We start from the raw sequence: 14,656 nt of genomic DNA on the forward strand, positions 1-14,656 counted from the left end.
CCAGACATCCACAAAAGAAAGTACCATACAACTAGTGGGTCATTCTGTAGATAGCCCAGGTCACATGGATGCTTGCTCCTCCTCATTTCCAGCCTACTGCATGGCTGCAGACATGCCAGGATGCACGCAGAAGAAGCTGGCAATAAGGAGGGTGAACCTGGTGTTTCTGCAGGGTTCTTGCATGAATGGAAAGGGGATCCAGACTGGTAGGGGTCCAGTGGATGGACTGGGAGGGGAGACGAGACTGTGTGATGATCTCTCTATTAAGATGTGGTCCCCGCTGAGGAAAAGTTAGACATGCCCATGATACAGATAAGAATAACATTTTGCACTGATCATTGCATTTTTCATCGAAGGATCTCAAAACACTTCACAGAGATCAATTACGGCTCACAACATTCCTGTGAAGCAGATAAAGCACAGATGATAAAACTGTAGCTAACAGAGTCTACCTGCCACGCCAAATGATACAAAACTGTTTGGCCACTAAACTGGGAATAGAACCCAGGAGTCCTGGCTCCCAATGCCCTGCTTAAACCACTCGACTTTTTGCATCTCATATTAAATCTTTGTAATAATTCTCTCCTAAAATAATGCAAGACTTGTAATTCTGTGCAAATCAAGATAAAATGAAACTCTAGTTTTGGACGACAAATGGGAAATTGTAACAAATGAAAGGAGAAAACACTTGCCCACTATTAAAGAATGGACAGGCTTTCACAGAGGCAAAACAAGATATTTCCCCATGCAATCTATGACACATTTATTTATTAGCGGATTCATTTCCTATTTGTTTTTTAATAGATTAAGTCAAATTCTAAACAGTAGCTACACTGAGAAAAACATAGGCCTTTTCCCCAATATAAACACTTTTTATTCATTGTTATTATTATAAGTAGTAGTTAGGGATCCAAACCAGGATCAAGGCCTTATTGTACTTGCTGTTGTCCAAACAAATAGCACAAAGATTGTCGCTTGCCCAAAGAGCTCACAATCTAGGATTCAGATAATATTCAACAGATGGATAAGTAGCGACTCAATTTTAAAAAAATAAACAGAGTTCGGTACCTGCTCTGTTCTGAAGCAATTATAGAATCATAGAAGAATCATAGAAGATTAGGGTTGGAAGAGACCTCAGGAGGTCATCTAGTCCAATCCCCTGCTCAAAGCAGGACCAATCACCAACTAAATCATCCCAGCCAGGGCTTTGTCAAGCCTGATCTTTAAAACCTCTAAGGAAGGAGATTCCACCACCACCCTAGGTAACCCATTCCAGTGCTTCACCACCCTCCTAGTGAAATAACTTCCCCCCACTGCTTACTCTGTGTCTGAATGACTCTACCCATTTTTCCTCCCCAGAATGCAAACTGGATGTGATACTTGGGTTTGATGTCTCAGATGTTGGACCCGGGCAAAATATATTTAATTCTCAGAGAGCATTGGAGTCCAAGGTAGAGATCATTCTGAAACGAATTACCCAGATGCAGAGGATCAGCTGTACTGGCAACCAGCAGCCAACTGTGCGAGTGGCAATCATGGCGCAAACCCCAACTGGAGCCATTGAAGGATTTGACTTTTCCGAGTACCAGCCGGAATTGTTTGAGAAATTCCAAGACATGCGCAACCGTGGTCCATATGTTCTGACGCCACAGACGCTGAGATCTTACCAGAACAAATTTAGAACAGCTCCTGCTGACAGCGTGAAAGTAAGTCTCGGTTCTCCTCACAGAGGTTTTTCTATGTTCTTGGAAACAGAAACACACTGGGCAAGATTCTCTACTGGTTTAAACAAGCACAACTCCACAGAAGTGAACTTAGCTCTGCCAGTTTACACCAGGTAGGAAATTGCCCCACTGAAATGTTGCGAGCATGAAAGATTTCCTGACACTGAAAAGCAAAGATCCCTAGATGTCTGGGTTTTTCCCCATTATTTCTTCCCTTGGAATATTGCTGTATATATTTTAGTTTAATGGATGCAGGGAAATTAATAAACAAAGCATCCTTGTTAGAGCATCTTAATCATATTGTCTTGCTGCACTTAAGTGTCATTTTAAAATATATTGTACAGGCACAACATTGTTGAGTATCGCTCGGGCGAATGTTTGTGAATACCGATTTGGGCCATATACTGAGCTGTAGCTATTACTAACTGGAAAATGTACATCCGAGTAACATGATCCGGCACGTCAAGCCAAAAATCCATATATTTGAAGGGCAAGAGGATCAGCTAGTCTGAGTGACCTCAGACAAAATGTGCACCTGAGGAAAGTACGTTATTGCAAGATCGGCTCTGAATAGTGTGGTGTAAATCTGTATCATTCCATTGAAGGCAATGGAACGAAGCAAAATCGACACCAGCTGAGAATCTGGCCAGACATTTCACTGTATCGCTGTATGTGGCTGTGTTTCCCAATTGAGGCCTGACTTGAATTGTTTCCTTCCCAGGTGGTAATTCACCTAACTGATGGCGTAGATGCTGGAATGGCCCAGCTGGAGGCTGCGTCAGTCGCGCTGCAAAGAGAAGGTATTCTGTTAGAGTGCCAGGACACTTACTTTTCATTTTGCTTCATTTTGCTCATGGCTTCTAATAAAAGAGGTGCACTCAGCTTTTTGATGACTCTATGAATGGTGAGGTCAGTATTAAGCTGAATTCCACACACGCTTGCTGTTTTTAATCCTCTTCCCCTTTGAATAATGCTATGGAGGCATTACACTGACCGAGACTCTGTGTATGGTATATCACGGGCAGAGGCAAGCCCATGCTGACAGACTCAGATCTGAATCTGAATGTCTCAGAATTTGGGGCACAGGGGTGGAGTTCAATCCAGGGTCCACACAGCTCTTAGTCAGCTTACATTAACTGATCACTTGTGACCTGTGGCGGCCGAGGATTCCTGGGATGCTGATCTGTTTCATCCAAAGTGATGACAGCGCAGGACGGGAAATGGAATCCTTCAGGTACAGAGCAGGTCCAGCACTGGCATTGGCAGTGCAAGCCCCGCCCTGTGCTGCTGATAGGGTCTGAAGGGACCAGATAAAGGAATGAGATGGGAGTTCAGCGTCCACACTCATTCATGGACTGATTCTGCAAGCCCTCTGTACACAGAATTCCCATTAGCTGCAGGGCAAGTTCCAGAGGCAAAGAGCTGGCAGGACTGGACCCTCTGCCTTTGCTCTTTCCACCTGGAATTATATACGGGCTAGATTGTGCTGTTAAGGAGCAACTCTGCACGGCCACTAGAGACATTCTGCCTCCTGGTGCACTGTGGGCAGTACAAACTGCTACACCCCTTTAGAGAGTGCAGCATAGGCCCAGCACGCTCTCACACCTGACCATGGTTCTCTCTCCTTCCTGCCCCCTTCTGGGCACAGTGCTCCTAGCGGGAGCATCTTGGGACGGCCCTGAGCGCAGAAGCTGCAAATCTGACCCAATCGTCTGCAGCCCACACAAGAGCAGTGCAATTCCTCGCTCCCTCCCTACTGCACCACCCTGGTATGGGGCCACCTGGCATCTAACCCCATGAGGACAATTTTGGTCATCTGGCCACCTGTCCCCATTGGGCCGAGACCGCTAAGTAGCTTCATAAGGACAAATGCCCAGCCACCAGGTGTTTCAGCCGTTAAATGAAGCAAATTGGAGTCAAGCTGGTGACCTAGAGGTGAAACGCTGTGTGTGTAGCCCATCCACTACCTACTGGCACCTAAACGTGATGACTTTCAAACCCAGAGAGAGGCGGATGGATCGTTAATCCTTTGCATTATCCAGTCCCCTAAAATCATTCAAGTTAATAAACATGTGCCAATATTTTCTTTAGGTTTCCAGTTAGACAGACAGGAACAATCCATAGTTAGATTTTACAATATGCATGCTTCCAAGTCTTGCTGGTGCTTTCACAGAAATGCATTCTGTTCCAATCCTTCAGGTATAAAGGCGCTCATCTTTGTGGGCCTGGAGAGAACGCCAAATTTTGAGGATGTGATGCAGTTAGAGTTTGGACGTGGGTTCACGTATAACAGGCCTCTCAGAGTAAATCTGCTGGATTTAGATTTTGAACTGGCAGAACAACTTGTAAGTAACTTTGAGCCAACAGCTTGTATAGAGCAGAAACTTTACAAAGACTGTGGCCGGATCTTTGGCTGGTGGAAATCCTCCATCCATGGAGCTCTGCTGATTTACATGAGCTGTGCATCTAGCCCTATAAACTCTTTTGTGTATTTTTGTGGATGCTGCAGTGAATAAAATTAAATCCTGACTTTCTTGTGTGAACTGGTGCTGCTCTATTGATTTCAGAGGAGCTATGCCAGTTAATACTACCTGAGGATTCAACCCAGTACTCCAGATGCGATGCCATAGAACAGGACTATTATTTCCCTGTTCCAAGAAGTTAGATCTCTCTATATGCCATTTGCATTAGTCTTGCTGCCTTATCGCACTACAAACTTGTGGCTACCTTGCTCTTATTCTGTGTCTCATTAAATCTCTTTAGCAGCGCTGCTTTCTAGGTTTCTTCCCCTGCGTGGATAGCTGCCTTTCAGTAATTTTTTTGATAATGAACTAGCTTGCAATTTTATTATTTTACACCCATCTATGTAATCTCTCTAGGGCTCTTTGCAATGATTTTCTATCTTCATTGGCATTTGCAGTTGCCCCCAGTTTAGTATCGGCTGCCAGTTTTATGACCTTCCTCGTCCAGATCCTTAATTAAAATGTTAAATAAGACCAGATTTCACACTGATCCTTGTGTTACCTCCACTGGACACTTTGTCCCCAAACCACTACATAGTTGTTTAACATTACCCTTTGGCTTGTGGCGTTTGAGCTAGTTTTCAGTCTACGTCTGTGCAATTCAATTTGAATGAATTTTCCTAGTAAAAGGCTGAATAGAGATAGGTGAGACCTCAGTGACAAACAATTTACTTGCTGAATTTTGTTACTGGTTTCCTGCTAATGAACTACCCAAAACTAATGAGGAGTCCGCTGGCACCTTAAAGACTAACAGGTTTATATGGGCATAAGCTTTCATGGGTAAAAAACCCACTTCTTCAGATGCATGACTCCACGAAAGCTTATGCCCAAATAAATCTGTTAGTCTTTAAGGTGCCACCGGACTCCTCGTTGTTTTTGTGGATACAGACTAACACTGATACTTGGTACCCAAAACTAGACTACTTTTCATGAATTCATCTGCTCTTCGAAATTATTTTGTTCCAATGACTTTCAGCCTGCGGAATGCTCGCTGTGAGGATTCGTTGGAGCATTCCATGCTCATGATTCGACATTTCAGCATTGAGATTGATCACCTTAAATCATATGGTATTGTTTCTGGGCGAAACTGGGGCATATCAAGGCCAATGCCCCACTCAACTCTGACTCAAGTCCTTGCATTGGCCCTCTGCCCAGGGGTGAATTTAGATCCTCTTTTCCCCAATTATGTGACCTAGCCTGGGTGACTTACTTCCATTTCTGCCTGAAAAGAAGTTTGCTGGGAGTCTGGCATTCACTTTCCATGAACATGTGTGTACACACATCTTTGCTCGCATGGACGTTTGGGAAGAGCAACTAGAAATGGTTGCAAATATAGTGTAGGCAAAATTCCATTTAAAAGTGTCTAAAATCCTGGTGAATATTTTTTCTCCATCCTTGTCTGGCTCTGTTTCTGAGGCTGTAGCGAACATTTTGCTACAATCCACTAATATCCAGATCCTTACCCTGCAATGAAACCTTGCTCAATGTGGATAGACTCCTGAACTTGTGCAGCTTTCGCTGCAGGATTGGGGGATAAACCTTAGCTCCTTCATGTACTAAATTACTCTCCCTGCAGACCTGTACCTCAACCCGCACTCAAGGATGAATGTTGCTTTGGGAGTTCATCTCCTGCATGAGTTTTTAACAGCTTTCTTTCATTATAGGACAACATTGCAGAAAAAGTATGCTGCCGAGTGCCATGCAAGTGTTCTGGGCAACGGGGAGATAGAGGAATGCCAGGTACCATTGGACCAAAGGTATGTTACTGCATCTAGTTTTGAACTATCCAAGCTTAGGTTCACATTTCACAGAAATCCTCTCCAGCTTTCAGACCTTCCCCCTAATAAAGAAATATAAGTGGAGCACTCACTCACTCCAGCATCCTGCATTACGATTCAGGAGGAGGGTTGAATTTTAGAGACAATCATCTAAAGCAACACTAATGAAATTATAGGGCTTCATGTTCTATAGTAATGGTATTCATTCAGAATTTCTTCTTAATGCAGTTCCATCTAGTGTCTCCAGTCAGGGTCAGAACCTGACTGTGCTGGGTGCTGTACAAACACGGCAGGAGACAGAGCCTGCCCCATACCGTTTACAATCTAATTTAAGACAAGACACGACCAGTAGGTGTAGCAATTGGATGGGACAGTGTCTGGAAAATGAAGAATCATATGTGGTTGCATAGACTAGCTGTCTGCACAGTTTGAAGGTCTGTGGAAGTCGTAATCAGATTATTTAATTTAACTAGTTTCTTTATAGATTATACGACCCAAACATCTGCTCTGTATTAAATCCAGGGATATTTTGAACAGGGGCTTAAAGGGGGAGCACGGATTGTAGCAAGGAAACCTCAGATATTATGTGGAAAATCAACTGATATGCATTGTTTTTTAGGGCGTTTCAGGTGAGAACGGCTACAGAGGCTATCCAGGCGATGAAGGTGGACCCGTAAGTAACTGCCTAGAGCTATATGGCCTCAGGGGGGAATGAAGGGGGCTCTTGACATTGCTCAGATTGCTTCTGGCTGTGGTGGTGGTGAGGAGCTGGGACTTTGCGCCCAACATCCCCTCCTGTGAATGTGGGGCGGGGAATGGGAGGTGCCCTGCTTCCAGCCCCCACTAGTCGCTGGCCTGAGTAGTTGGCCTGACTCACAATGGGGTGTGCAAAGGTGTTAGAAGCTAGGGGGAGCTGGGGAAGGGTGTGCCTTTCAGTCTCTGGGCTACTCCAAGGGTGGAGCACACACCTGTTTGCCACCCCTTACTCAGGGCAGAGCAGCTTTGGCCACAGCGGAGTTACATAGAAAGCCAAACAAACAGAGCAAACACCCTGCCTGTGTGCAGCTAGTGGAGTATCCCAAAGGAATCGATGCTGACTGGAAGAAATGTGGAGTGATTGTGCTGCCCTTTTCAGTCCAACCTTTGGGATATCAGACAGTAACAGTGATGGTGAAGACAATAAGTCCCATGATTTTAATTTCTCATTAACATTATCGCCTCTGAACAGTTACTTCACCCTGAAATCGTACATAAACTAGGAAATAAACAGCCCATGATGCACAGCACCAGATGGTGAGATGGAGGCCAACTGGCTTTTCTCATCCATCTAACAACATAATAGAGAGAAGCCAAATTCTGCTCTCAGATACTATGTGCCATGGGAGTTGTGTCTGAATAGTTAAGGGCAGGATCTCATTACCGACCCATCCAGAATCCATTTTCTTTTAGGAGAACCTCGTAACACAATTCTGTATTTGAGAGGCTAGAGACAATTTAGCAAGAAGATATTCTCTTTCAATTGCTTCCTAAGACTAGGGTTGGCCCCCACAGGTCGTGACCAGGGTCATTGGCAGGATGCTGTGAGGAAACTCACACTGCAGCTGCCTGCCCCTGTCAGTTGCTGACCTCTGAAAGTACTGTTAGATTGTATCATGTAAACATGCCCAGTAAAACCTCAATCCAAGTGTGTAAATACACAAAGTTAGGGCGAGTAGGGTGTATCGTAGAGCATTATTAATTGCTCCATTCCTACATTAGGGTGAACGGGGTCCGCCAGGTGTCAATGGAACTCAAGGATTCCAAGGTTGTCCTGGTCAGAGAGGAACTAAGGTATGTTTTTAATGAATCTCTAGAGAATACAGCCACATCCTAAGTAGGTGTCAAGCAGTGTAGCTCCATTACAGCTTATTCCCCCAGCTGATGATCTTATGCAAAACTAGGAAAGGGCTATTTCTATAAGACAGAAATATGGTGCCTTCAACATATGTCACAGTATCAGTATTTCATAGCATTGTAATGTGAAGGAACAATACCATGCAAAGCGCTTAAACCCAATATCACACAGTCTGCAGACAAAAATAATGTTATCATTGGGAGCCTTTGCAGCTGGACCATAGGGGAGAGAGAAGAGAGGAGAATGATTTTCTTGACACCATCACCATGTGTGAATGTTGGCTCAGGGCTGGGATTATGTGTGGGAGGGAAACTGCAATTGGGAGGCAGAGAGCAAAGTGAGAAGATGACTATTGTTTTAAATGGATGTATTGAATAATGGCTCAGAAAAAGGGACAAGAAAAAGCAAGAACTTGGGGAGATTTGCAATTTTTATTATAAATATTCATAGACTCTGAGGCCAGAAGGGACCATTCTGTCACATGCCAGAGAATTCCTCCCAGGGATCCCTGTATCAAACCCATATCTTGTGAGAGAGCTAGAACGTCTCTCTTAGAAAAATATCCAGTCTGGAACATCCTTTGGATACAAATGTATTGTGGCTCAGAAAAGGGATCAGGCATGAGGTCATTAGGTTGAGGAGAAGGGGATTTGTTTAAGGAGTGAACTATTTATTGAGGCCACTGGCTAATATAGACATTACTTTGTGATGCATCATGAGAATGGGGGAGGGGACCCAATTTCTGATCGCCACTTTATGGGCTAGATTGTGCCCTTGTCTTACTCAGAAAAGTAAGATGAGGAAAGGGCAGTAAAAGCTGCACTCCAAAGTCCCTGCTAGACTGAGACCTACCCAGATCTTGGGTCCAGTGTGGATTGCACCCCCTGTTTTCCAGATGCTCCCTGTGGTGATTGAGTGGGGTGGGGAGGGGTTGGAGAGTGGGCGGACTCTTGGCTGTCCACCCTCTGCCGCCCACTGCTTGCTGGTCAGGGGAGCTGCTGGGTGGAAGGGAGCACTCTGTCAAAGGCGGCAGTGAGAGAGGGTTGTAAAATTCCTTCACAGGGCGGTTCAGCTACATGTTGCCCCTCACTTCAGGCTCAATCCGTCCTCAGCTCTCCTCACACTTGGAAAAGTTCCTTAGAAAACAGCTGTTGGACGAAATAGGGCAGCTGGCTCCCGTAGTAGATTTTTTCCAAACTCTTCATGCTTATCTGCTGACTTAGCGCACAGTCCAGCTCTGGTGCTTAACTTGTAATGAAAGAGGTGCTGGGGCTCAAGAAATTTGTTTACTTTCATAATTGACACGCCAAGCCCAGAGGCGCCGGGGCTATGAACTGCCAAGCCCAGAGGCGCCGGGGCTATGAACTGCCAAGCCCAGAGGCACCAGGGCTATGAACTGCCAAGCCCAGAGGCACCGGGGCTATCAACTGCCAAGCCCAGAGGCACCGGAGCTCAGCCCTGGCACAAATTAAGTACTGTCCAGCTCCCACTGATGCCAGCTGAAAGGCTATAAGGACGCAGATAACCTGGCTGCCTCCCCTTCTCACTTTGAGTGGGGAGGTTTATGACCCTGGTTTGAGTGCCCCATCTCTCCCTAGCTGCAATCTCTGTGGGAAGTCTCTAGGGGAGAGTAACCATCTATTTTCTGTTATCTTCAGGGCTCCCGCGGATTCCCAGGAGAAAAGGTACGTGAGCGTGTTACAAACATAACGACAGCGACGGGTAGCATGAGTGTGTGTGAAATATTTCCTCTCTTCACCTATGTGTACATTTAATCATTTGTACCATGCTTCTTTTATTATTCTGTAGGGCGAACTGGGAGAAATCGGCCTGGATGGCATAGATGGAGAAGAAGTAAGTCATTTTAATGAGCTCTCTCTTAATGAGCTGCCGTGGTGCTATTCCCCCTAAAGCAGCAGAAATTCTGCTAACGCGTTTGTCTTTGGCAGGGTGAGAGAGGCCTACCAGGCTCTTCTGGGGACCGAGGCAGTGCCGGCAGAAGGGTATGTTTTATTATATATACTGTTCCAGAATGGTCACACTCAGTGACCCCAGTGCTTGGCTGGGGTTGAGGGACACACCACACAATTTGGGAGGGATTGGGTTTAAGCCACTTTTTGCTCTTCTCATCCTAGGCTGGACGTGCAACAGTCTGGTCCCATGGTATAAGAGCAGCCTGAAGGCTGCTCTAAGTTACATCAGCTCCCTGTATTCTCAAGGGATTGTTACACCAGCTAGGGATTGCTGGGGCAGAGGGAAGCCCTGGGCATGCCCCCTTTCTCCTGCCACACCTCTTATCTCAGCAGGGAGTTGGAGAGCATAGGAGCCACTATATCACCTGTACAGCAGCAGGGAACCTCCTACACTGGGGAAATCCTCCCATGACCAACTATACCAGCTGCAGGGCTGCTGTGTGTGTAGCTAAGGATCAAAGCCAATATGCTCCCTTTCTTATGAGTGGCTGAATACTTTTTATTCATTAAGACTTGTACCAAAGCCAACAGCAGTGGGCAAATCCAGAGCCAAAGGGACTCTCCCCAGCAGTGATCTGTTTTATTCCATGAGTCAAATTCACATGGCTCAGCTTGATCCTGCATTCCTCACTTCATCCTTATGGGAGTTTCGCCTGAGAGAGCAGAGAAGGATCACAGTTGATGTGCTGAGTAAATCTACCCCATATAGGCAGGTGTGTGAGCCCTTTCTGCGGCGTTTCTAATTTTCTGTATATCTCCTGAAAGGGTGATAAAGGCGTAAAAGGAGACAGAGGAGAACGAGGTGACCGAGGGCTTCGAGGTGATCCGGTAACTATACTTTAGTCTTTATAAGGATTTACGCCGGCTAGGCCTCCCCACTCTGCCCTCGGCACGGATTAGCCTACAAGGATGGTTCTTCGTTCCTGCTGCATCCAGAACTCCAGCTGATGGGGGGCTAGATCCTTGGTGCTTTGTAGCTCCCCTAGAGTCACCAGTTGAGGGTCTGGCCCCGGCTGTGTTAGGAATGTACAGACTGGACAAGAGCTGGCTGCGCTGCTACCCCACTTCCAGAGGACAGGCACATGGCAAATGGCCATTGCCACATACATGTCAGTAATACGCCTATTTCCAGGTGCCTGCCAGAATGTGACCCTCTGAACCTACTGAGGATGGCGGCTCAATGAGATGTGCAAGTAAACAGTACAGGTTGCCTGGTAATTAAACGTGAGACACGTTCCTGTTTTGAAACCCAAAGGTGCAGTCTGAAAATGTGATGCTGAGATGAGCCAGAGCAATATAAGAAGCACACATGGGCCAGTGCTGTATTACATGGCTGATGAGAAGAGTCATAGAACCATAGAATATCAGGGTTGGAAGGGACCTCAGGAGGTCCTCTAGTCCGACCCCCTGCTCAAAGCAGGACCAAGCCCCAATTTTTGCCCCACATCCCTAAATGGCCCCCTCAAAGATTGAACTCACAACCCTGGGTTTAGCAGGTCAATGCTCAAACCACTGAGCTACTCTCCCCCCAAAGTGAGACTCACCCAAACAGGGACTTGAACCCTGGACCCTCAGATTAAAAGTCTGATGCTCTACTGACTGAGCTATCCAGGCGCTCTGTCATCTAAATAGACCTAGATGTACTGTGAAGGTGGTAAAGTAGTTGCCATATGAAGGCACAATCATACTGAATCATACCTATTATGTAAGTTACTGTGTGGGCACAGGAAAGCCCCAAAGTAGTAGCTGCCTGGGCAGAATCAGCGAGTGGCTAGCACTTGCCTCTCGATGTTGACTTATGTTAAACTGGCCATTTATTTACTTATTGGAAACATGGCTTCATTATATGAAATCCTTTCCCCATTCTTATTCCACTCTTGCAAGATGTCTCATGTCCCCAGCCACCATTGTGATCTATTTCATACGATGTATGTTAAAAAATGAAACGTGGATGTTGAAATATGATGGACTGTTTTACAGCACGGGATGTCTGCCTCAGTGCCCCACTTACACCAGTGGTTTTCATTGCTTCTGCTGCTTTCAGGGTGAGACTGGACTTGATAACACACAGCGAGGACCCAGAGGCTCAAAGGGTGAAATTGGACCAATGGTAAAGTATTGAGATTTTTTTTTAAAGCATGATAGAACAAATAAAGCAAGAAAATAGGACATTGCACACAATATTTATATTTAGGAGAGCTGATCAAAATTTTTCAGAGGGCATATTTTCCCTCTGAAAAATGGCATTTTGTTGAAATTGAAACTTTCTGTGGGACCATGTCACGTTTAGCAAAATTGGATTTAAAACAATTTGAAATGAAGCCTTATTGGAGCAGATGGTTGCAATTTCATTTTGAACCTGTTCTTCATTGAGAAATGTATTTCTTTTATATTATTATACATTGGAATATACCATAATAAAAATGGATTATAATATAATATACATTCTCATTTTTAATATAGATTTTTTTAAACTCCAAGATTGGAATGAAACATTGTGATTTTATCCAAATGCAATGCTTCAATCGGTGTGAAATGATTTTTTTTCAAAAATTGTGTTGAGCAAGAAATTAAATTTTTTTTTAATATTGGAATTTCCTATAGAATGGGAATTCTGAGTTCTGACTAACTCTAAGATGTATGTCAAGGGCCTGATCCAAAGCCCACTGGAGTCAATAGAAAGATTTTCCATCAACTTCGAAAGGACTTTGGATCAGTCACTAATATAGCTGGTATGAATGTTTAATTTTTGAGAGCTAAACTGTGTTCTGCTTGCTAGTAAATCTCAGGACTCTCATCTCAGTCTTTCATTTACCATAGGGAGAACCTGGACCAGATGGGGGGGCGGGTTCCCCTGGTGGAGTTGGAAATGATGTGAGTATCCTTAGTTATCCTGGTATTGTAGACAACCCCTCCCTCTCAAGGAAGTATCTCGTGCTATGAAAAGGATCTTGAAGGGTCAATTAAAAAGTGTAAAAAGAGTGTAAAAGTACACCAATGGAACCTAAATGAAAAAGACATTGGTCCGTCACTTCAATCAGTGCTGCTTAATCATGACAGGCCATATTCTGCTGTCTTTTCTGTCCTTCATGAATCAAAACTCCCACACTGCCAACTCAGTGGGAGTTTTGCCTGAGTAAGGACTGAGCAGAGATTTCAGGATTGAAACATACATTTTTTCATTTGTTTAGAGGGGACTTAGACATAATATTTAAAGAGTGCAGTTATTTTATAGAATTAGGCTTGTATTTTTATTAGACAGGGCCCAATTCAAATCCACCAATCTGAACATCCCAAACTGTGAGAAAGTTGGATGATAACGTTGCAGATTAGATCTCTCTCTGATTTAGACAGTCAATATGCAAAGAGAAGTAAAATTTTACCTATCAGAACAAAAAAATCATTACCTAATTTTGAAACAAAGTCAACTTGACATGTATCATGTGTGTGTGTCTTGGATCTACAACATGTATGTCAGAACTTGATAGCACTGCTGAGTGGACATTGAGTGCAGAACAATTCTCAAAACTGAGGCCTGATTCTGCTCTCGGTTATACTCTAGAGAAGATCTGGGAGGTATACCAATGTAAAACCAGTGTGAGAGCAGATTAAAGTAAATCTCCCCCCAATTCACAGCTCCATCTTGCTCCCAGCTGAGGGCTATGCCCTAATGGCATGGTATAACTGAAAGAATATTGTTGCATGGGACAGAATGGTGTTATTAGCTAGCAGTTTGCATCAGAGCACCTGGTATATTTGACATGGCTCATGTTCATAGCAGTGAATTCCTTTTTGAAATGGCCATATTGAGTTGCAGAACCAGCACACATCTCTGTACCCTCTGGGCTCCATTCTAATCTCATACACCACAAGGTGCATTTGTGCGTCTCTTCAGAAAATTGCAACCTCCTTTTAGATGCTTCAGCGGAGCTTTCAAGAGCTTGTGGGGATGCTTATTTGTATGTTTGGGATCAAAAGAGATCCCTGAAAGTGTAACTAAGATGCACCCAGACTCAATTGATATAGGATCTGCTATTGCCCCCAGGCCACGTGTTATAGTGAATGTGCCTCTTCCGATTCACAAGTGTGTATTTCATGTATTTTCGTTGCCGATATTACAGTCGGCAATATGTAGGACCAGGTCCTCAGCTGGGGTAAACCCAGTTCATGTCTGAGGAATCTTGTTCACAGAAAAAACTTGCTTCGTTCTGTGCCTTACTTCATATTTTCCTTACAACTCTAAGAGGGAACTAAAAAATACCAAACGAACCTCAGGGGGAAAAGGCCTTGTGCTTTTCCACCCTTTCCCTAGAGTTTTAAGGTCAGGCTCTGATCTCATTGCCATTGGAGGAACTCTGTTGATGTCTGTGGAGTTTACGTTGGTGTGAAAGACAGCAGAAGAAGGCCCATCGTTTTTAAAGGGCAAAAAGGACGTCGTTGCTATTTCAGCTGGCAAGCCAGTGCTCTTTGGAGACACCTTTCTCTGCTTCTCTGTTGCTTTCATGCTGTGTAAATGGTTAAAGGAATCCACAGACCACAAGCTGTGAGTATTAGATTCAGTTGCTTGGCATAACATGTTTTGTTGTGATTTATTGATCCACAGGGTAGTTTCGGAAGAAGAGGGCCCCCAGGACCCAAAGTAAGTGTCTAGTGTGTTGTGTGGCAATGTTGCACAGGTGGCCGGTTTGCATCGCAGACCGTGTAAGTGGTACAGAGTTGATGTGTTCCAGACAGAGTGACTTGCACAGTACTGCTGGAAGCAGAC

The 14,656-nt window shown here is 44.6% G+C and overlaps 1 protein-coding gene and 1 non-coding gene across 2 annotated transcripts in view; one reads left to right on the forward strand and one right to left on the reverse strand.

Annotated features, from left to right (window-relative positions):
• COL6A3 (collagen type VI alpha 3 chain) overlaps positions 1-14,656 on the forward strand; it is an 84,590-nt gene that overhangs the window by 26,185 nt on the left and 43,749 nt on the right. The window contains exons 9-21 of the mRNA XM_074968153.1: positions 1,360-1,706; positions 2,446-2,524; positions 3,924-4,069; positions 5,911-6,003; positions 6,644-6,697; positions 7,783-7,854; positions 9,577-9,603; positions 9,728-9,772; positions 9,868-9,921; positions 10,657-10,719; positions 11,936-12,001; positions 12,712-12,765; positions 14,495-14,530. Of these exons, the coding sequence (XP_074824254.1) occupies positions 1,360-1,706; positions 2,446-2,524; positions 3,924-4,069; positions 5,911-6,003; positions 6,644-6,697; positions 7,783-7,854; positions 9,577-9,603; positions 9,728-9,772; positions 9,868-9,921; positions 10,657-10,719; positions 11,936-12,001; positions 12,712-12,765; positions 14,495-14,530 (1,136 nt within the window). The remainder of the gene's footprint in view (positions 1-1,359; positions 1,707-2,445; positions 2,525-3,923; positions 4,070-5,910; positions 6,004-6,643; positions 6,698-7,782; positions 7,855-9,576; positions 9,604-9,727; positions 9,773-9,867; positions 9,922-10,656; positions 10,720-11,935; positions 12,002-12,711; positions 12,766-14,494; positions 14,531-14,656) is intronic.
• On the reverse strand, positions 11,433-11,505 carry TRNAK-UUU (transfer RNA lysine (anticodon UUU)). The gene has a single exon. It is a non-coding gene; the product is annotated as a tRNA-Lys (tRNA).

The sequence above is a fragment of the Natator depressus genome, chromosome 11 (assembly GCF_965152275.1).
Source record: "Natator depressus isolate rNatDep1 chromosome 11, rNatDep2.hap1, whole genome shotgun sequence".
Taxonomy (NCBI): Eukaryota; Metazoa; Chordata; order Testudines; family Cheloniidae; genus Natator; species Natator depressus.